Raw genomic sequence first — 22,876 nt, forward strand, 5'->3', positions numbered from 1 at the left:
GCATAACAACCACAAATCATAAATTTAAACGATCCATTGATGGTGACAATGGACTCCAAGACACGGTACACTGATATTCAACAGCACAACGTACCGACACACGTCGTTAAACCAGTTTAAACGATTTTCAAGACTTTTAAGTAGAGAACATTTTGTTATTGTACGCTAAAAATCTAAAGATGTCTGCTGCCTTTATATGGAAAAGCAAAGACTTAAGCATTCATCCGGTAAATCTTATCCAAAAGTCTATATCTTGAACTTCACAAACTCATTTACTCATCTGCATTTTACTTGTAGTTATTTTCATCTTTCCATTTTCATCGTGTACGGTATTAGTTTAATATAAATTCAAAAGGAAGGAAAAAAGGCCTATACGCTAATCCTTTTTGTGTTTAGTAACCTATTGCAAAGTCGCGCCCATTGCTTTCCGTGTTAATCAATCACAACACCATAAATGTACCAACCTCTGGCCAGCAAAAACAGATCCACACTTCATCGTAAGCGTAACCTCAACCGCGTGCGTGCGGAAGAAAACTCACGAAACGAATTGAAGCATAGTTGTTGCACTTCCTCAACACGGTTCCGTGATGGTTCTGATGTGGCTGGCGGTTAGCTGGCGGTTCCTCAATGCTACCAGAAATGTAAAAAAAACCGTACTCGCCCGGTGGGCCACTTTTCGGACCCAAATCGGAGGGAATGCAACACTTGCGTTCAGGCACTGGGCTACTATGCTCCATCGGCCCATCGGCGGCGAGCCGCTTAGTGGCCAAATGCCTCACACCGGAATAGGGAGATCAGTCATATGATGGTTGTCGATTGATTTATCGAAGCATAAGCCATCCCCCCACACGCCTAACGCCGTTCCGCTATTTATGCTAAACACAACTCGTGGCCTGGCTTCCTTCCTGGTCGATAGCGGCTACAACAGCTCCCACTGCTAAACGCACCCAACGACGCCTTTGAAGCGTTGAGCACCCAAGAGTGTATACCGTCGGCGACGGAGAAGCAACACTCGGAAAACTCGGGAGGGAGAAAATGTGGGGAAATTGAAATGCCGTCTGCCAATAAAAAAAAGCACACGACGAAGCAAAGAAAGCCGCCTATCAAGCGGACCGCAGCGGCTGCGGCCTTATCGCTCGTTCAGGTGCTGCGTGGCTTGGCGAGCGCGGGATCACGCTGGCCTTTTGCCTGCCTGCATTCGCGCCGATTCCTTGGCGTTGTTTGCTTTCGATGATTTTATGCAAATAGTGATGTTATGAGAAATCAGACTCAGGCGATGGCCTGACGGCGACGGCTGCCACGCTGTTGGGCATCAAAAGTGTGTTAAAGTGGTTTAGCGTATCGCAAACAGCCGAAGGCGGGCGTGGCAGCAGCAGCGGCGGCGGCGGTCAATCAATCAATTTCCCTTTTTCTGTCCATCTTTGGTACACACGATCTGGTGACCTTCACCGAGATCCGCTGATGTTGCTGGTCCTACTCGGTGCACCGTTTAGTAGGCCACGGATTGGTTCCTGCTTCGGATGATTCGGTAACCATTTCGTGGCTGACAGCGATTGGTGACGCAGCGCTAATAAATCGAAGGAAACGCAAACCACCTTGCCAGCACGGCGACAATACGGCATCGAGGTTCCAAACGAAAATAGACACCGACCGGACCGTCCATTAGGTTTGTTTGTAAGGTTAAATTTGGCGAATAAGACGGGAGGATTCGCCTGGATTCCGAATTTGGATTTTAATTGATTTGTGTACGATCCGTTTGCAGTGGTCCACTAACAGATGATGGACTTTCCAGTTGAGCAATTTAGGTCGACGGAAAGGGAAAACCAAATTACTTAATTACTTGGGACCTTGACGTTCTGTTGGACAAATTCTTATTTCGAATGCGTAATATCTAGTAAGTAAATAAGTAGTTAAGCTGGTTCCATGAACTTTGAACGCTGCCGATTTGTATGGCAGCGGCAATGGCGCCGATTACTCAACCTACTGGTGCCCCAGACCACGCCAGATGCACGCCAGGTTTCGCCGCTTAGCTTTTCTGCATCTCGCAGTGCCACCAGGGTCTCTCTCTGTCCATCGTAAGGCTGAATTGCAACATCAACACTCTACTGCAAATGACTATTTTGGTGGAGATGCAGTTACTGGTCCTACAGAGAGATACAGGCAATGCCGTTCGGCGCGTTGCACACTCGTTGGACGAGAACTGCAGATGCAATTTGTTTCATCTCGTGCCAGCATAGGTGTGGTGGCAGTGGCGCTGGATAGATCATTTCAGACGCACAATGGCGTAGTGGAGCTGCAATTGCATGTGTCTGGTTGCTCGCGCTGCACATGCACTTGGCCGTTGATAGCTTGTGGTTGAAGCATCTTCGCTCTCGGGATCGCAGTAAAATTCGGTAGAGCCAGGCATTCTCTCGTAGTCAGACGATCGTTGGTGGTATCTGCCGTTTGTTGGATGCAGTCCTGTTGCTGATTGTTGCATCATGTCGAACGGGAGAAGTGGGACAATCGTTGGATATGTCATCTGTATTACGCGTATTGATGGTTGTTGATTTCATTTGCGGACTGGTAACTAATCGATATTTTTATCTGTTTTCTTTCTTTTCAGGTAAACACATGATGTCTGAGATCAAGGGGTTTCGTGCGACGGATCTAGCTACTCGCTTAATCAAAAGGTAGTGATCAAAGTCAATACGGCGTTGTAAAATGGTGCTGCTTATGCTTGCAGCAATCGAGCTATGTCGAGGTAGACACTACCAGAAATATTTAAATTCGTTTTCATTCAATGTAAGCTCCAGTTCAACCCGTTTCATGAGCTTCCGTAACATGTACACTCTTTGCACCGGAATTTGCCAAAATCGTGTTTGGCATATGAATTGTTATTTACATAACACGGGTGGAATGCTATATCGGAACTGGTAGCCTAATTCATTTACTCGCTTCACGGTGGACTTTCTCCCCGTTCAAGGCTAAACGCAATGCGTGGGTGTCGAGAGTGTCGTGCTGAGCATTACGTTAAACAGATACTATCTGGTTTGATTTCTTATGAAGCATAAAACATTTATGCATTAGCATAAAGAAACGCTGAATACTATTAATAGTTGCTTTTGCTAGTGTAGTTGTTCTCTTCTTGAAAGAGAGATCATTCATATTTCTTGAAGAGTTACTAAAGAATCGCAATTAAACCTTGCGTTCGATACAAAAATAGGAGAAAATTGATACCCGAATGCGCAGCGCTACTAACTATTTAATTGTTCAAACCATGGATACAAGACAATTTTACCAAAAAACTGTGTCCGTCATTTTTGCTTCGATTGATGTGAAAATTGCAGCGTATATTCAGAAAAGAGTCAGCTTTCAGGGAAAATATGTAAAAATTAATTTATCACACAAAATTGTGTGTTTTTTGATTTTCTTTTGCCGCCACCCTTTCCCATCGTGCGCTCGAGTGCTCGAATCTTGCTAGCGCTAGCGTCATCTAGGGATAAACAGAGGAAGCGCTATTCAAAATCGGCCGTTTTTACCGGGTTTTGCACGTGTTTTCTCACATCTGTTCGTCAAAATCGTGTTAATACGCGCGCGTGTACCATCACCAAATGCTTCGTTTTATTTCGAGAAACAACCCCCGCTCTACAGCTCAGTATGACGGGAAGCCGGAGCCACCGGTACGCCATGATCTTCCTTGATCAAATCTGCACCCTTCTCCCCAATCATGATAGTTGGCGCGTTCGTATTTCCACTGACGATATCGGGCATGATGCTGGCATCGATGACGCGCAGATTCTTCAGACCCCTCACCTTCAACCGTGAGTCGACGACGGCCGACCCATCATCATCCGGACCCATCTTGGCCGTTCCGGTCGGATGGTAAAGCGTGGTGCTCAAGTACCGCGCATAACACTCCCAGTAGCTATCGGAATCGTACTCCAGCCGATCGCACTCCTCGATCTTCAGCCGGATGTCCTTCAGTTCGTGATAGCCAAAGTTCTCGGTGTCGAGCAGCTTACGGAAGAACCGAATGCCCCGCACCACGGTGTTCACATCGCGCTGATCATCCAGATAATTCGCGCGAATGGTGGGCGCATCGTGCGGATTGGCCGACCGCAGCTTAACCGTACCCTTCGATTTCGGATTAAGCAGCGTCACGAGCACGGTCAGAATCTCCGATTTCTGGTTCTGTTGGATTAGCTGCTCGGCGATAAAGTCCGCATACCCGAAGGCTTCCGTCACCTTCTCCATGTCCGGTGTCTTCCACGGTTGCAGCATATGGTGGTACTGTATGTCCGGATAGAGGGCCGCTGGGTTCTGGGTGTTGACGAACCCGAGCAGATCCGTCACACCAACCGTACCGAACGTACCGAGACCGTACCGCATGTAGCTGTAGATACTGTCCAGTAGCTCATCGAAGCTACGCTCGATCGGTCGCGAACCGTGCAGACTAAGGAAGATCGGCACAATTAAATGATCCTGCAGGTTCTCGCCCACCTGCGGAACATCCTTTACCACCTCGATACCCAATCGCTCCAAATCCGCCCTGGCACCCACTCCCGACAGTTGCAGGATCTGAGGCGAATTGAGTGCTCCGGCCGACAGTACAACCTCCTTCTTGGCACGCACCGTTTGACCCGGATTATCGGGCAAATCAAACGTCACTCCCGTAGCGGTCGTACCCTCGAAGTTCACCTTCGTGACGTGTGCGTGCTTGATGATGTGCAAATTCGGCCGCTCCTTGGCACTGTTCAGGAAGGCCTTAGCCGTGCTCCAACGCTTACCCTTATGCACCGTTCCTTGCGCCACATTATATCCAATGTACTCGTCGCTATTAATGTCCATGATCTCGGGAATGCCCAACTCCATGGCGGCCTCCGTAATTACGAGCTTGGTCAACTCATTCGCCATAAACGAGTTCACCTTCAGTAGCCCTCCCTTCGCATGGTATTCGCCCTTCTCCTGTAACAGATGCTGGCCACCGTTGTCCTCGGACTTCTTGAAGTACTCCAGCACGCTGCTCCAACCCCAGCCCGGATTACCCAGCTCCTCCCACCGATCATAGTCACGACTGTTGCCCCGTACGTACAGCATGATGTTGTTGCTACTGCATCCACCCAGCATCTTTCCGCGAGGCCAGTAGCTTCCGTTCTTGAAGCCCTTGCTCGCCGTATCACTCTTCTCCACGTAGTAGTTCCACACGTGCGGTGTGTGCATCAAACCGAACGCTAGATAAGGGACCTAATCAAGGAGCACGACTTACAGTTGGTTACTACCTTCTTGGTGGAAGGAGCTGGCACGAAGCATAGAATCAGATGACGGAGACGATGGACATTCAATGAGAAAATGGATGCTTTGGCTCTTTATTGACAGCACAAAATAGCAGCAGCAACAGCAAACACAAAAAGACACACATGGACACTTAAAGCTCGCTATGACGTCCCTTTGATCCCTGCGACTCCCAATCGGATTTGATCATATCCGATGCCTTCTCACCAATCATCATGATCGGTGCGTTCGTATTACCAGACACGATGGTCGGCATGATACTCCCATCGACCACTCGCAACCCTTGGAGCCCCCTAACACGCAGCCGCTCATCCACGACGGCAGCCGGATCACTGGCCGGACCCATCTTGGCCGTACCGACCGGATGGTACAACGTCAGGGTCATGTGGCGCGAATAACACTCCCAGTACTCGTCGCCACCATAGTCCAGCTGATCACACTCGGCAATCCGCATCCGGTGCAGCTCACCCTCGTGCTCCCGGAACGTCTCCGTCTCAACGAGCCGCACTATATGCCGGATACCGCGCAATACCGTCGCCACATCGTCCTCATGCTCCAAATATCCGCTCACAATCTTCGGCGGATTGAACTCATTAAACTCACGCGTCTCGAGCGTGACGCGTCCCCTCGACTTAGGATTCAGCAGCACGACAATCGCCATCACTACGTCCGCCTCAGTGGCCGCTTCCAGCATCGACGCCGAGATCTCCTCATTGTAGCCAACCTTCTCCGAGAACATCAGCGACTTACCGGAACCCTTTTCGAACTGGAAAAAGTGATACTGAATGTCGGGGAACGGATCCGACGGTTGGAGTGTGTTAATGAACCCGACCAGATTCGTCACACCATGGCCAGCCATCGGTCCACTGCGGTTCATCAAATACTGGAACATGTTTTTGGCCAGTTCCCGCGGTGTGTCGTAGTTCTCGCCCGTCGACTTGTGGAACTTGAACAGCAGTGGCACAAACAGATGATCCTGCAGGTTCTCGCCGACCGGTAGATCGGCCACCAATGGTATTTTTACCTGCTCCAGCAGTGACCTTGGTCCAATCCCGGACCGTTGCAGTATGTGCGGTGTATTGATGGAACCGGCCGCCAGTAGGATCTCCTTACGGGCGTGCGCAACCTTAAGGATCTTGTTATCGAGCGCAAAGTTGACATACTTGAACCGCCCAGTATCCTGATCGCGTTCAATCGTCAAAACGATGGCATGCTTGATAACGTGCAGGTTCGGTCGATCCTTTACCGGCACCAGGAACGCCTTGGCCGGGCTACAGCGTGTTCCGTTGACGATCGTACCCTGGAGCCGACCGAATCCAACCTGTCGCTCACCGTTCACGTCGGTCGTTCGCTCGAAACCGGCCTCATCGAACGCTTGGAGGAAGATGTCCGCTAGCGGATGGTGGATCGGGAAGTTACCGACCTTCAGGTAGCCACCCTTCCCATGGAACCGTCCACCATCCCGCCGGAGCAGTTCGACATCCTGATTGTCTTCGCTCTTTTTGAAGTACGGCAACACCTCGTTCCAACCCCAGCCCGGATTACCCTGGGCCTCCCAGCGGTCATAATCGCGGCTATTACCCCGGACGTACAGCATCGCATTGATGGCACCACAACCACCTAGCATGCGTCCGCGAGGCCAGAAACCACCATCCTTCGAGCCCTTGCTGGCGTGCGGTGTCGGTTCGGCGTAGTTCTCCCAATCGCCTGCCGTCTTCTGGATCGCAAAGAACGTCTCCGGTATCTGCAAGAACGGACGGGACGGGTTCGGGATGTTGTTGGGCGGCTTTAGCTTTTCGCACTCGTTGTGTCCGTGATGGTTAACGGGGAGTTCGTTGTTAGGGGATCGAGGAAGATGGTGGGAGCATAAGGTAGGAAGGTCGTTGGTTAAGGAAGGTTATTACGCCATGCCAGTGTTATGCCAATTCGGGCCTTTGCCAATATATAGTAATAGTAAAGAGAGATAGTGTGGAGTTAGTGAACGATCGGTGTTACAGCAACAATTGGGTGCCCGTACTAAGCGTACTGCTGCTTGATGAAATCAGCACCCATCTCGGCAATCATTATTGTCGGTGCGTTCGTATTTCCACTGACGATCTCCGGCATAATGCTCGCGTCAATTACTCGCAATCCCTGGACACCCTTGACGCGCAACCGCGCATCGACCACTGCCTCGGAATCCTCAGCATGGCCCATCTTGGCCGTACCGACCGGATGATACGTGGTGACGGTCATATACCGCACGTAGCACTCCCAGTACTCATCACTATCATACTGGAAATGTGCACAACCTGGTATAATCAGCTGCAGCAGCTCCGCTCCTGCCATCCGGAACGCATTCGTCTCGAGCAGTCGCTGCTCGATGCGCACGGCTCGAACCAACGTCCGCAAGTCCTCCTCCTGCGCCAAATAGTTCGCATCAATCAGCGGATGCACCCGAGGATCACCACTAGCCAACCGCACACGGCCACGTGATTTCGGCTTCAACAGGATGATGTGTGAGTACAGCAACGTCGCCTCACTGTTTGCCTTCCGTATCGACTCGGCAATCGGTTGACTGAACTCAAAGTTGGACGCCAACAGCTCACCGTAACCACCACCGCGCGGTACACCGATGTTCATCACCTGCACATCCGGATAGGGATCGGTGACGTTGACCGTGTTGTAGAACGACATTACACCGAGATCACTCATAAAGCGCACACCCTGGCTCCGATTGCGCATCGTAAACTCGTACAACGAATCAAGCTGAGCGAACATCGCGTCCTCGACGGTGGTGGTTCCATTGAGTGCGTTGAACTTGTAGAACACCGTAATGGCCACATGGTCCTGGAGGTTACGACCGACCGGTAAATCAACCCGCGACGGAATACCAAAGCGTTGCAGCTCATCCTTCGGACCGATTCCGGACAGCATCAGGAGTTGCGGTGTGTTGATTGATCCCGCAGATAAGATCACTTCCTTCCGGGCACGCACGGTCAGCTTCGATTGCTCGTGAGAACCGACCATAAAACGGACTCCCTGGGCAACGTTACTCCGCTCGTCGATGGTGATCCCCGTAGCGAGTGCATTCTTGATGACGTGCAGATTCGGCCGTGCTTTCGCTGGCGTTAAGAAAGCTTTTGCTGGGCTGCACCTTGTCGCACCGATGACGGTAAACTGAGCGCGACCATAACCGATATGCCGATCACGATTAAAGTCCGCCAACCACGCGTAACCGAGTTCCGATGAGGCCCGTTCGATTATCCCGTACAGTGGATTGCTGTTATCGATGTGATCCACATTCAGGTAGCCTCCGGTACCGTGGTAGAGTGTACCGTCTGTACCGTCCAACAACTCCGAGACGTTCATGTTTTCCGACTTCCGAAAGTGCTCCAACACCTTCGGCCAGCTCCACTCCGGGCCATCGCTGCCCAGCATCGACTGCCAGCGATCGTAGTCGCGCCGGTTGCCGCGCATGTACGCCATCGCATTGATGGCACCCGAACCGCCCAAAGTGCGACCCCGAGGCCAGAAGGTACCGTTGCGACTGCCCAGACTGGCCTTAATCGAGCGCTGCACATGGTACGCCCAGTCCACCGAACTGTGCTGCAGCGTGAGAGCTAGCGTGGCAATCTGTCGGATTGAAGGAATTGAGTCGCAAAGATTGAAAGATGAGTTTGGGGCTCAACCGATGATCACATCCCGGTGCTCGTGTGTTTCTGTGTGCTTTAACACGGTTTCTGGTGCCATCCCGGGAACTTCACTCGGTGTCGCTGTGTGTGCGCTTGTGCGGTGTGCCTCATGATGTGGTGCAGATGGCTTTGAGAGCGAGTCCAGTTCCAACGAGTGGTGAGTATTGGGCCAGATATGGAATCCATTTTATTGTCTTCAAGCAGAAGCACACTAATCTATGCTAATCCTTTGGTTTTGTTTTCTTTTTTTAAGTTCTTTGCCTTTCGGTCTTCGATGACGAATCGATGTTCTTGCAATCCTTCTTTGTTCCTACAATCCATGATCCTCCTTCAGCATGTCGGACGCCTTTTCGGCAATCATTATGGTCGGTGCGTTCGTATTTCCGCTGACGATCTCCGGCATAACGCTCGCATCGATTACACGGAGCCCCTGGATGCCATGGACCCGTAGCCGTGGATCGACTACCGCGTTCGGATCATCTGCCGGTCCCATCTTTGCCGTACCGACCGGATGGTAGAGCGAAACGCCCAGCTCCCGTACGTAACACTCCCAGTACCGATCAGTATCAAACGCTGTACAGCCTGGCAGATCGAGCTTCACGAGTTCCGGTTCGAGCGTACTAAGCGTGTACGTCCCCATGATGCGCTCCTGTACCCGAATACCTTCGATCAGCTGCTTCACATCATCCGGATGCTCAAGATACCCCGCATCAATGGATGGTTTGTCCAAAGGCCGTGTCGTCCGTAACTGTACGCTGCCCCAGGATTTCGGTTTCAGCAGAACCGCGAAGATGACCAGTAGGTCGGCCTCCGCGTTGGCTCGCTCGAGCACATCGGCAATGGATCCACGAAGTTCCATCGTCCGGACCAAACCGCTGGCCACCCCAGTCCGTTGGCGAGACTGGACATAATGATACTGCACATTCGGGTACGGATCGCTGACATTGGCTGTGTTGACGAAGCCGACGAAACCGACGAAACTTCCTGAATCCAGTGGACCGCTGCGCCGCATCAGATACTCGAACGCATCCGTCACCATTTCCAGCTGAAGCTCATCTACTCCTCCGTCGTTCGTTGTGGACGTTTGGAGAGGGCGAATTCGGTAAAAGATCGGTACAGTAATGTGATCCTGCATCCTACGGCCTACCGGTAGATCGGCGACGAGTGGTATGTTGTGCGCTTGCAGATCTTCCTTTGGACCCACTCCGGACAGCAGCAGTAGCTGGGGTGTGTTGATGGCACCAGCCGACAGAATAGCTTCCCTGCGCACTGGCACACTCAGATGATTGGTACCGTTTACCAGCATCTCGACTGAAACCACTCTCCTTTGACTGTCATCGAAAACGATCCGCGTTGCTTGGGTGTGCTTGATGATGTGGAGATTGGGACGATCTTTGGCCGGTATGAGGAATGCCTTGGCCGGACTGCAGCGTGTCCCATTCCGGATGGTTTGCTGCATCGGACCGAAACCGATGTGCGTGTCGGCGTTAAAGTCCTCAAGCCGCTGGTAACCAGCTTCCTGAGCCGCTCCCGTCATCAGCCACTGCAACGCATCCGTTCGGCCTTTGGCGGTCGTCACGGTTAGGTATCCACCGGTTCCATGGTACCGACCGTCACTCGCGATCCGTTTGTCCTGGTTGTCCTCGGATTTAATGAAGTACGGCAGAACGCTGGACCAACCCCAGCCGCTGTTACCACGCGCTTCCCACGTGTCATAATCGCGTGCGTTGCCACGCATGTACGCCATCGCATTCGAAGCCCCAGAGCCTCCTAGCATCTTTCCACGTGGCCAGAAGCAACCTTTGGCACCGGATGCCAGGCAAGCGCGTCGATTGCGCGAAGTGGCATGATAGACCCAGTCGACAGGAGAATTTTGTAAAAACCCAAACATCATCGGTATCTGGGCATGGATGGATAGGCGGGACATCGGAACATGGACATGGACATGTTGGTGGAAGGATGTGGCGTAAGCCAAGGAACAGGAGGGAGGGCGCATCAGTTACAGTGGAGTACATGCGGAAGCAAGGATGCGATGAAATTGCCAAACGGAACTACCACTACGGTAACGATCATGCCAAACCACCAGCAGGCTCTACTTACCTCCGATTCGATCGGTGGATCACCGCCCGCCTCCAGTAGCAGCACCTTCCAGTCCGGATTCTCGGACAAACGGTTCGCCAACACCGAGCCCGCTGAACCGGCACCGACAATCACGAAATCGTACTCATCGAGACCCCGGGCCAGGGCCGTCGGTCCGTAGTCCTTGGGCCACATGTCTGGCGGTGAGATCGTACACTGGGCGGCCAGAATGGTCTGCACGAGCAAACCAAACAGCTGGTTGGCCGGTCCAACGCTCTGCCCGCTACACTGACTGTTGAGCAGTGCCTCCATCGTCGTCGTCCTCGTCGTCGCCTTTTCCTCGCTATCGGCTGGCAAATAGAGACAGGAAAAGACAGACAGAGAGAGAGAGAGAGAGAGAGAGAGAGAGAGAGAGAGAGAGAGAGAAAGGGGAGGGGGAGAATTTCAATAAAGTTCTTGAACTACTAAGGATTCGGTGGAGTGGCGCAGTGTATGCAATGAATTCGCTGCTCGCTTTAGCTACTCCCCTACCAATCGAATGCGTTTTATAGCGCCACAAAATTCGTCAGCGCTTCAGCACTTGTCAGCAGCAGTAGCTAATGTCTTAACGCCACTTATTGTACATCGCTAAAAAAAATGATGACAGCTTATCGCTTCAGTTGGAACTGGCATTAAGTAAATTCTGCCAGCATCATCGTGAGCACAGCCAACACCTTAAGCCACTATGACTTGCTACTCTGTTTACTCGAGCTCAGATTGTACCGCGTGTCGTTGCACTTTGTGCATGATGCCAGCAAGTTTGCGTAGCGATCTTTACGCACGCCTACCCTACATTCGCGAATTTAATTTTATCTTTGATAGCTCGTAGGAGTGACGAAGCAAACACGAACTGTTGAGAGTACCCACTAATCGCGCGCTTTTGTCTTTTTCTACTATCTTTCACAGGTAACAACCGGTTGAAGCTACTGGTGATAGAAGCAGTTTAATGTCTTGGATTAATCAGCATTCCGTTCGATTGCGTGGTGGTGGTGGTGATGGTGCTGTAATATCACAACGTTTTCAAGAGGGACCCCCTCTCGGCATGTTTCATGCTATCTGGTACGGTCCAGTGCAAGTGATAAGCCAGATAAATTTCAGCCTTTCCCCTAGGCCACTCTACAATCGTATGTCTTTATCAGTTGACTTAACATTTATCAGATCGGTAGTGTTGTGTGAATATGGATTGCTTCGGTTCAAGTGCCGGTGTGCCAAGACGGGAACTGTGTACACGTCGCTCCATCGTTGAGTGCTCGGACTGGCGCGTGGCTACTTGAGAAAACCAGAGTCACCATTAACGATTGCAGTTGACCTTGAAACGTGGTTTTTGCGCTACAATACACATTATTCGATCGCTTAGACATGAGTGAGCCGCAGGGCATCGTTCCGGCACCAAGGAAAGAAGCTGAGAAGAAGGAGAAGCGCCCAAAAACGCTGTAAAAGGGTCGGAGAAAAAGGAATTCGGAATTTGTTGCCATTACGCAACACGCAAGCTCCATGAACGACACCGCTTTTCAGGAACACTCAAACAGCACTTCATGCGGCCCGAGAAGCTGGCAGCGCCCGGGAAACGTAGCGACACTTTCTTCAAAAAGAACCATTATCATAACAAACATCAATGTTCCGTTAACTGGCCACGAACTCGATCGAGTTTGAACGTTCCAAACCAAACAGAATGGTACACGCCTTGACCGGGGTGCCGCCTAGAACGAACGCACACTCACAACACTCACTGACTTACATTGAACTTGACTTCAGCGAACGCAAGATCACCGCACTGCTGCTGCTGCTGCTGCTGCTGATGACGATGATAATAATGATGGACGGCTGATGCTGCTGCTGCTGATAGTGAACTGGCCACCGTAAAGAACCGCTACGAACTGAGGCTGCTCGGGACCGGGATCGGCCGTTTATTTGCGCTTGCTAGCCATCCGAGCCGGCTGCTTGACCACACACACTACGTCCCGTCGATATGATCAACGGGTTCATCTACTAGCGGTTGAGCCATGACGGTGGGGGCATCGTCAGTACGCACTGGTACACGCGCATCATGTCGCCGTTGTTTTCAACACCAACACACGGCGCAGTGATTGAGTTGGGAGCGTGTGGGGATCATCGAGCACAGTTGTTTGTTGTCTGATGGGGCTGTGTTGGTATCATGGCTCGCATCGCTTTTGCTCTCCGCTACTTTGTGGAGCCTCCCCCCGAATGGCTAGAACATCGATGAGAGAGCGGCGTACATGCCCGATGCCACCTTCCGGTGACCGCAAAACATTGCATTATGTCATGGACGAAGCGCCGGCTGTGCGCGTGTGTTTTTGGAGTCATGTTTTGCTCCAAATGCAGAGTACAAGCGTGCGTTTCGAATGTTTTATATCCATTTAATCGCTTAACTCTGCGTGTTCGTTGCGGTGTCCTTGCTAGCGGAGTGTAACGACACGACGCTAGCGTGTTACGATCGCCGCGATCATGGTCGAGAGAGAGCGAGAGAGAGACAGAGTGGTAGTGGAATACATTTAAAAGAGTTTCTTTATTCAAATCTCTATTCTTTACACTTTCGTTCTCCTGTGAGTCGCCGAACCCTGAACCGTCTTTACCTCACCCGGATGGTACAGGAAGTTAATGCTGTCGCACTGGCTGTAGTGCGTCTCGGTGAGCAACACGGGCAGATGGACATATTTGAGCAGATCAGCTGCCCGTTCCGCTATCATAATGACCGGTGCGTTCGTGTTGCCCGTTGTGATGGTCGGCATGATGCTTGCATCCACGACGCGCAAACCACCGATCCCGTGCACCCGCAGCTGATCATCGACGACGGCCATCGGATCACTCTTCGGGCCCATCTTGGCCGTCCCGCACGGATGGTAGATGGTTTGCGAGTAGTGCGTGATGAGACACTTGTAGAAATTATCACCGGTCTGGTTACCGCACGTATCGCCTTGCTCAGTGTCGTAGATGAACGTCGCATTCAGGCGGCGTAGCTCCGGCGTTTCCGCTATTCCGACAGAGAACTTTAGCCCTTCCACCTGCCGATTGAGCGAACAAATCATCAAATAGCAAATCTCCTTCCATTCGACGCGACGCTGAAGACGATCACTTACCAGTATGTCAAGATCGCGCTGGACCGCAAAGTAGTTCGGGTAGATCTTGATCTTCTCACGTGGATTCGCACTCGGTAGCTCCAACCAGCCACGGCTCTCGGGCCGCATCAGCAGTGGCATGATGAGGAATGAATCCTTGTAAATCCACGACTCGAAGTTCCGCGCGTAGTATTCGTACGTTAGGCCGGCACCCTGCGCACTCTCGATGCCACCATCCGAGATGTCCGACTGGGCGGACATGAAGATCTGGACATCCCCGCGCTTGCTGCCCGGCCGATTATACTTGGTGTTGATGAAACCCATCACCTCACACGATGGCATCGACACGAGCCGGCCATTGTTTTTGTACAGAAAGTCTCGCACCGTACTGGTCTGCACCACTTGCCGCATGTCGATCGAGAGCAGCCGACCGTCGTGGGCCGGATTCTGGATGAGAAACACACCACCACCGGCGGCCACGTGATCCTGCAGATTACGCCCAACACCCGGAAGCTCGTGAATCACCGGAATCCGGTGCTCTTCCAGCTGCTCCCGGGGGCCCACTCCGGATAACATCAGCAAATGCGGACTGTTGAGCGAACCGGCGGACAGGATGATCTCCTTCGTTGCCATCACGTACTGCAACCGATTGTCCTTACGGAACTGCACTCCGTAGGCACGTTTGTCCCGCGGATCGATCAGGATCTTCTCGACAAAAGTGTTCATCGAGATGTGTAGGTTCTTTCGTTGGGCGACCGGTCGCAGATACGCTTTGGCCGTACTGCACCGCAATCCATCACGCAGCGTACCGTGCAGGGGCGCAAACACCAGCTGATCCGGTCCATTCACTTCGTCCGCCATTGGCATACCGAGCTGTTCAGCTGCACGCATAAAGTACGGCTGCAGTGCGGAATGGTTCCGTACCAATTCGACGGTCATCGGCCCAGTACGGCCATGCCAAGGTTTTCGTGCTATCCGCTCGTCCCGTACGTTCTCCATCTTCACAAAGTACGGCAGCACATCCTTCCAGCTCCAACCGACATTACCGAAACTTGCCCACTCATCGTAGTCCTCCCGGTTGCCGCGCACGTACATCATTGCGTTCAACACGGACGATCCACCAAGCACTTTGCCCCGGGGCCAACTGCACCGATTGTCGCGCATTCCACGGCAAAACCGTTCGTTCGGTTCCGTCTCGAACTGCCAGTCCAGATTGCTCTTCTGCAGCACCGGATACAGATAGGGTAGATCGCTGATGAATGACTCGTCACCGCCGGCCTCCAGCAGCAGCACATTCCAATCGCACACCTCCGACAGCCGAGCGGCCATTGCGCTCCCCGCACTGCCACCACCGATCACCACGAAATCGTACACGTCGTAGATGAACTGGGGCGGTATGTCCTGTACGCGGTTCCGCAGATCGACCACATCCGTGCGCTGCAACCAGATGCACGCGTCCAGCAGCAACATGATGAACACGTTGGTGGGGCGCGTCAGCAGGATACGCATCCGCGTCTGCTGCGCTTCCAGCGGTCCTAAACCCATGATGAAAGAAGTGAACAATGACCCGTGTACCGTAGGCGACAACTGATTAAAGCGAACTGTCCCGGGGGCACTCGGTCGATCGGTCGGTTAGCCCATTGCCGAATGCAACGCAAAAGTTGCTGCAGTCAACAAATTTCGTTTCAATTAGGCCACCGACGAGTAACACCGAGTTGTTCGCCGGCTTTTGAATAAGTTCAAGCCGATGCCCGACGAAAAGGGATTGCGATCGCAAAAAGAAACAGAAACAAAATGAAATGCACCCGGAAGTGCGAAAAATAAATCGTAAATAGAAAAAAAAAATATAAACAGTAGAAAGCATGTACTCTCAACGTAGACCGCGATCGCAAGGTGGTCCTTTATTTTGTTGTTGATAAAAGTCGACCCATAAAATTTAAATTAATGCTTAAGCTAATTAACTTTTTGAATGCAAATGGTAGTTTATTAGTAAGATTGCAATGTACACGATTTAATTCTCATTTTGGAGGTATTTTAGATGATCATAAACCATCATTAACGGATGGTTCGATCAATTTTAAATCACGATACATTGCCCATGTTCAAAAATCGTGCCCAAGCGTGATGTCGAAATTTTTCAATGATTGGCCACTGGCTATCACTATGTCCCATTATCACCCTGTATCTGTTCGCAAGCAAACACACGGGGCCAGTAGTATCCATGCATCAGCAGAATGTGCTGCTGGCCCGTTTCGCTTGTGTTTCGGGTTTGCACAATCCGATCCGGCGCGGACAGTTTCGATTCCGATACCGTACCGTTCGGGGGTTGGTTCGCGATGAACTCGGTGAGTGAGTACGAGGTGCGGACACGGCTACTCTACACGTCGCGTGTCGGCACGGTGCTGTTGCTGTTGATTGATGCCACCGTTTGGCTGCAACGACCCGATATCGTTGACTTCCACAACCGCATCCAGTCCGTCCCTGGACCGTTCATACAGGACATTTACGATTTCGTGGTGATCGGTGCGGGTTCGGCCGGTGCCGTCATGGCGGCCCGGTTGTCCGAGATATGCCACTGGGATGTGTTGCTACTGGAGGCCGGTCAGGACGAGACGTACCTTACCGACATTCCGTTCCTCTATCCGACGCTCCAGACTTCGCGTGTCGATTGGAAGTTCCACACCGAACCGTCGCAAGAGTTTTGTCTCGCGATGAAGAACGGCCAGTGTCGGTGGCCTCGCGGAAAGGTTCTCGGTGGTAGCTCGACCATCAACGCGATGCTGTACGTCCGCGGTAACCGGCGAGACTTTGATGCGTGGCGTGATCTCGGTAACGATGGCTGGAGCTATGCCGATCTGCTGCCGTACTTTATCAAGCTGGAAAACATGCGCGACGGTGCGTTCCGGGATCGACCGTACCACGGCAGGAACGGTCCGATCAGTGTCGAGCGATACCGCTACCAGACGCCACTGCGCGCTTATCTGTGGGCTGGTTTGGAGGAGCTCGGTCTGATCAATCCGTACGGTGAGGTGAACGGTCCAAGACAGACCGGATTCGCCGAACCGCACGGGTCGCTCCGTGATGGTCTCCGATGCAGCACAGCCAAAGGATATCTCCGGCCAGCCGGAGCCCGCAAGAACCTCCACATCTCGATGAACACTTTTGTCGAGAAGATCCTGATCGATCCGCAGGACAAACGTGCCTACGGTGTGCAGTTCGAACAGGGTGGCAAGCGGTACTACGTGATGGTGTCGAAGGAGGTGATACTGTCGGCCGGTGCACTCAACAGTCCACATCTGCTGATGCTATCCGGAGTGGGCCCCCGCGAGCAGCTCGAGCGTCACGACATACCGGTACTCCAGGAGCTCCCCGGCGTCGGTCATAATCTGCAGGATCACGTTGCCACCGGTGCCGGTGCCTACACGGTCCAGAATCCCGACGGTGATTTTCCACTAGCGTTCGATTTCCGGCAAGCGGTCGATGTGGAAACGTTGCGCCGGTTTCTACTGAACGGTGAGGGTCCCCTGTACGGAATGCCACTGTGCAGTATCATGGGCTTTTGGAACACCAAGTACCAAGATCCGCGCGTTGATTGGCCCGACATTGAGTTCTTTCTGGCGGCACTGTCGGACATGACGGATGGTGGACGGTTTGGCAAACGGGCGACCGATATGACCGATCAGTACTATGCGGACCTGTACGAGGATCACCTGTACGCGAACTCGTACACCGTGATCCCGATGCTGTCACGACCACACAGCAGGGGTTGGTTGGAGTTGGCGAGCCGCAATCCACGGGATCACATTCGGATCTTTCCGAACTACTTCAGTGATCGGCGCGATCTGATGGCGTTGGTGAGTAGGAGATCAGCACTGATCGGTGTTTCTATTTTTGTTGACGTACCCGTATCATCTTCGTACAGATCGAGGGCCTCAAGTTTGCGGAAACGCTGGCCAACACGGCCGCCATGCGCCGGATCAATGCGACGCTGGTAGACTACTCGCGCTCACCGTGCCGACGGAGCAACTTCACGGCCGAGGATGACTTCTACATCTGTCTGGTGCGTCACTACACCCAAACCATCTACCATCCGTGCTCGACGGCCAAGATGGGCCCGGACAGCGATCCGATGGCGGTGGTCGATCGACATCTACGAGTGCGAGGGATCGGAGGGTTGCGCGTGGTCGATGCAAGCATCTTTCCGCTCATCACTACCGGCAACACGAACGTGCCAACCATTGCGGTGGCCGAGAAGGCGGCCGATATAGTGAAGGTCGCATATCTGGATGATTTGCGACGCCACGCAAATGACCTGCGACAATGCGGTACCTTTCAATTCGATTACTCAGCATTCAAACCGTCGACGGTGAGGAAGCAAAACATTTAGTCAACGAGCTGTCGCTACGAATGTAGTGTAGTTATGGAGTTATGATATGGAAGAACTTAGCAGGAACAAGAAGAGCATGAAATGGTAGCAAAAAAAGGCTGAGCTGAAACACTGACACAGAACTAGACTTCTTTCTTATTTTATTCTTTTATTACTTTGTTCTTAAAGTAAAGTTAAACGCTAAACTAAGTGACGCTATCAATGCATCAATCACATTCACACCTGACCTTCTTCGCTTTTTTCGTTTTTCTCTCTCATACACATACTCACACATACTGCACTAGATCACTAGGTCACTACCACGGGTAAATAGTATAATGTACATGGTTCCGTTCGTTCGCTCGCTCGCTTCCAATCTGGTAGTCCACGCTACGCCTACGCTACACCGCGCTTGATCCAAAAGTCTTTAATCATATCGGCACCCTTCTCGGCGATCATGATCACCGGTGCATTCGTATTAGCGCTCACCAGCTTAGGCATTATACTCGCATCAATAACACGCAACCCCCGGATACCATAAACCCGCAGCTGCGGATCAACGACAGCCTGCTTATCCCAGTACGGACCCATCTTACACGTCCCGACCGGATGGTAGATCGTACACGTATAGTGCCGTATCATACACTCCCAGTACAGATCGGTAAACATCTGAATGTGCGCACAACCCGGGAACCGGTACGCACTCAGCGTCGACTGGTACTGCTGCATCGTCTGTGTCCGCGACAGTGCGTACGCGATCTTCACGCCCTCGATCAACGTCTTCATATCGCGCTCATCATGCAGATAGTTCGGATAGATGTACGGATAGTCCAGTGGGTTACTGCTGCGCAGCTTAATCGTACCGACACTGTTCGGCCTCAACAACATCGGAATGATGCTCCACGCGTCCATATTGTTGATCGGTTTGAAAACAGCATTATAGAACGCCTCCGTCAGTCCGTGCGCTTTCCGCAGCTGATTACCACCGTCCGAGTTCGTCGAACCGGACACAAAGTGGAACTCAATGTCCGGATAGTCATCCGATGCGTTCACGTACTTTGTATTGACGAATGCGAGTCCCTCGACACCACCGAGGATCGTAAGGGGTCCCTGGCCCAGCACCGCGTACTGCAGCACCGTCGACATCGAGTGGTAACGATTCTCCACGATCGATACCGGCTGGTTCACCATGAACGTTAGGCCACCGAGTCCGATGTGATCCTGTAGGTTCTCACCCACGGCCAGATCCTTGATCAGCGGTATCCGATGTTTGGCCAGCTCACTTTTCGGTCCAATCCCGGACAACATCAGTATCTGGGGCGAATTGACCGAACCGCCCGATACGATCACCTCCTTCGATGCCCGCACATGGTGTATTTTCCGGTCGCGAATAAACTCAACACCGAACGCGATCTTGCTGATCGGATCGATCATGACGCGCGTTACGTGCGCAAACATAGCAACGTGTAGGTTTGGGCGAAGGCGTGCTGGACGTAGGAACGCTTTCCCGGTACTGCAACGTCCTCCGCGCCTTATCGTTCCTTGTGCGATCATGAAGCCCGTCGTTTTTGCACCATTCAGATCTCGGTTCTCGTAACCCATTTCGACGCCCGCTTCAACGAAGGCGGCCGCTAGGGGTGTGTGGTAGGGGGCTTCACCGACCGTCAGATAGCCACCGGTCGAGTGGTACGGTGTGTTGGCCAGGTACGGGTTCGTGTTGTCTTCCGACTTCTTGAAGTAGTACAGTGCATCCTTGTAGCCCCAGCCGGTATTGCCCATCGCTTCCCAGTTGTCGTAGTCCTTCTTGTTGCCGCGCAGGTACAGCATGTAATTGAGTACACTGCTCCCGCCTAACACCTAGTTGAGTAATTTAATTTAATTGAGCATAAATATTAAGAACACTCGAACCTCCGATTACCTTTCCGCGTGGCCAGTTACAGCGACCTCCGTTCATGGCTAGAACAAGATGGAGAAGATATTAGGTTGCTGCAGAGCTGGCACAAGAAGCCAGCTACTCACCCAAACAGAACGAGCCCGACGGTTCCGATTTGTACTTCCAGTCCAGCTTGCTCAGCTGCAGGTAGCCCGCCATCAGCGGTACCTCCGAGATCTCCGTCTCATCTCCGCCCGCCTCCAGCAACAGCACATTCCAGTTCTCGACCTCCGTTAACCGATTCGCTAGTACAGCGCCTGTAGACCGAGAGAAAGAGCGCGTTAGGGAGAAAAAGCGTGAGGAACCGCGTCCAACGGAGATGCACTTACCGGCCGATCCGGCGCCTATAATGATGAAATCATACTTGTCCAGCATCACCTCGCCCGGCACATCGATGACGCGCGCCTCGGGATCCATGAACTCTTCGTACTGGAAGTACGCGATGGCGGCCACCAGCATCGGCACGAACCAGCCAACGCTCGAGGCGGCCGTCGCGACGGAACCGAACGCTGCACCGACCAGTTCACTCATCTTTGCGGCCGGCTTTTGAACTCACTGTCTTCTGGCCGTTCAACGAACTACTTTTTAGAGCCACCACGGGGAATTTATGGTCGAAGTTTAGTGGCTTTAGAATGCAGCGTAGCGCCTGTTGATCACTTGTCACTTTTGCTCACGAAATACGCCGTCACTTCAGTCTAGTTTCACTTGAAAACTCATGGTGCTACGAGCATACGAGCTTCAGGATTCAGGATCAATTCACTTGTAAAAGGCCTCTAGTTCCGCCTTGACACGACTTTATGCACTTTCTCACATTCCTTCCTGTAAATTACAAAGAAATTTAGTTCAGTACACGGTTGCGCTCATCATTAACGAACAGTCACACTTTTAGTGTCCACGTGTTTGTCACATCTACCGCACAATATCGCTCCAATCGAGTACTGCAACGTACATGCATTCCTTGCCACTAGAAAGTAGTCGATTTGACTGCATAAAAAACCCTCGATCGTCCATCCAGTATCGACCGGATTCCCTCAAATCGACTGATTATTATGCATCCAACAGACAGGTGACAGTTTTTAGTGTCTATTGCCCACCTCCGCGAACTCTCTTTCGTCGCCTACAAAGGCCAGAGGCGGAATCGTCGTTGGTGTAGGCGTGAATGGGACGTGCCACGTTTTCTGTCCGTCGTCCGTTTAATGTCGATGATTGATGTCACCCGATTGGTAACAGGTTGATAACGGCATTGGCCACTGTCGTCACCTTATGTCACTGTTCTCGAACTCGGTGCAATCGCCACGTGCGTCACGTCACTGCTTGCGCCGATGTTGAGCAACGATGATCCATCGAAGACGATGCATACGATCGAAATCCAACCATTGCACGACATGTTACGGTGTCAAGGGGGTTGAGGATGGTGTCTGTGTCCGGAAAGGGAGCAGAATGTGTGAGGTTGCTGCTCGAGCAGCCACGTGCCTGCCCTCTGGAGCACATCCGAAAATAAAAACCCCTTCAATCCGAAGGGGACTACTGCTAGAAAGCGTTTTTGCAGCCAAATGTCGGGAGCGAATCACCAACCAACAGAAGGGGCTGTACGTGAGGAGAAATTGTAAATGATCCCCAAAATAAAAATGCTTTCGGTCCTTGCGCGCCTTGATGGCGAAACGTTGATGGCGCGACGCGACGCATTTCGTGGGCTGTGATCGTGCGTGCGATCGAGTAATGAGCTAGCTGATCGTGTCCGTCCAGAAAAAAGGGTGTAATGGGAAGTGAAAAGCGGCGCAGAAGAAAACAACTACCCCTTCGACACACAGAAACGAACACAGGACAGTGAGTAATCACCAGGCACCGTTTAAGGACGGACGTGGAAAGTCCATTACGTCCATTGCGTAAGCCAGAATTCGAAATCCGGTGCACCAATACACACTCGATCGCGGACACACAACCACTGGTCACTGGATTTTAGTGGCACTTTCGCTTAGTAAACACTAACATAATCGAACCGTCACCGCGCGCGGCCTCGAGGCGCTGATGAAAGTGAACTGCTGCCCTCCCGGACGACCGAGGAAAGTCAATTAACAGCTCAAACTATGGACGTTTTGAGTGGAGGTAGTATTAACAGCTACCCTTTCATCTCGCGTCTAGGCTGCTAAGTCGGACACTACCGACCGATCGAACGGCGTCACTTTCTGTCACTTTCATCTTCATCGTTTACCTTTAAAATCCCCCACCCCTAGAAGACCCTTTCTTCCTGTCCTGGTCCTGGGTAGGCTCATCTCATTCACACCCCCGACGCCCTTTATCACGCGGGGATCCGGGGGCGTCCTCCCCTATCCAGCATAAGGCGCTCCAGCCCCGGGCGGTTGCAAGCCAACGACCTTAACCTCCAAAGCACATTACCAAACCGGTGCGGAGCAGGGAGAGCATAAAACTAGTT

The 22,876-nt window shown here is 52.2% G+C and overlaps 6 protein-coding genes and 1 pseudogene across 9 annotated transcripts in view; 2 read left to right on the forward strand and 5 right to left on the reverse strand.

The window, feature by feature from the left end:
• LOC126569443 (flotillin-2) overlaps positions 1 to 22,876 on the forward strand; it is a 136,882-nt gene that overhangs the window by 97,275 nt on the left and 16,731 nt on the right. The window lies entirely within an intron of this gene.
• On the reverse strand, positions 3,582 to 12,978 carry LOC126569435 (glucose dehydrogenase [FAD, quinone]-like). Of its 2 annotated transcripts, none has more exons than XM_050226514.1 (3): positions 12,805 to 12,978; positions 11,049 to 11,377; positions 3,582 to 5,226 (listed from the first exon to the last, which is right to left on the reverse strand). In XM_050226514.1, the coding sequence occupies exons 2-3, from the start codon at positions 11,337 to 11,339 to the stop codon at positions 3,628 to 3,630; spliced, it is 1,890 nt and encodes a 629-aa protein (XP_050082471.1). In that variant the 5' UTR covers positions 11,340 to 11,377; positions 12,805 to 12,978; the 3' UTR covers positions 3,582 to 3,627. The 2 variants fall into 2 exon arrangements, with proteins under 2 accessions (XP_050082471.1, XP_050082470.1); XM_050226513.1 differs by lacking the exon at positions 3,582 to 5,226 and adding an exon at positions 5,320 to 7,018 and having other exon boundaries at positions 12,805 to 12,958.
• Positions 7,030 to 8,984, reverse strand: LOC126569442 (glucose dehydrogenase [FAD, quinone]-like). The gene has a single exon (XM_050226521.1). The coding sequence runs from the start codon at positions 8,740 to 8,742 to the stop codon at positions 7,291 to 7,293; it is 1,452 nt and encodes a 483-aa protein (XP_050082478.1). The 5' UTR covers positions 8,743 to 8,984; the 3' UTR covers positions 7,030 to 7,290.
• Positions 9,111 to 10,883, reverse strand: LOC126569441 (glucose dehydrogenase [FAD, quinone]-like; annotated as a pseudogene).
• On the reverse strand, positions 13,575 to 15,688 carry LOC126569433 (glucose dehydrogenase [FAD, quinone]-like). Its single transcript, XM_050226510.1, has 2 exons — positions 14,165 to 15,688; positions 13,575 to 14,089 (listed from the first exon to the last, which is right to left on the reverse strand). Exons 1-2 carry the CDS (start codon positions 15,686 to 15,688, stop codon positions 13,613 to 13,615), a joined length of 2,001 nt encoding a protein of 666 aa, XP_050082467.1. The 3' UTR covers positions 13,575 to 13,612.
• Positions 16,471 to 18,647, forward strand: LOC126569434 (glucose dehydrogenase [FAD, quinone]-like). The gene is made up of 2 exons (XM_050226511.1): positions 16,471 to 17,997; positions 18,066 to 18,647. Exons 1-2 carry the CDS (start codon positions 16,480 to 16,482, stop codon positions 18,528 to 18,530), a joined length of 1,983 nt encoding a protein of 660 aa, XP_050082468.1. The 5' UTR covers positions 16,471 to 16,479; the 3' UTR covers positions 18,531 to 18,647.
• LOC126569440 (glucose dehydrogenase [FAD, quinone]) lies at positions 18,906 to 20,973 on the reverse strand. Its single transcript, XM_050226519.1, has 4 exons — positions 20,772 to 20,973; positions 20,529 to 20,699; positions 20,428 to 20,465; positions 18,906 to 20,366 (listed from the first exon to the last, which is right to left on the reverse strand). Exons 1-4 carry the CDS (start codon positions 20,971 to 20,973, stop codon positions 18,906 to 18,908), a joined length of 1,872 nt encoding a protein of 623 aa, XP_050082476.1.

The sequence above is a fragment of the Anopheles aquasalis genome, chromosome 2, assembly GCF_943734665.1.
Source record: "Anopheles aquasalis chromosome 2, idAnoAquaMG_Q_19, whole genome shotgun sequence".
NCBI lineage: Eukaryota > Metazoa > Arthropoda > Insecta > Diptera > Culicidae > Anopheles > Anopheles aquasalis.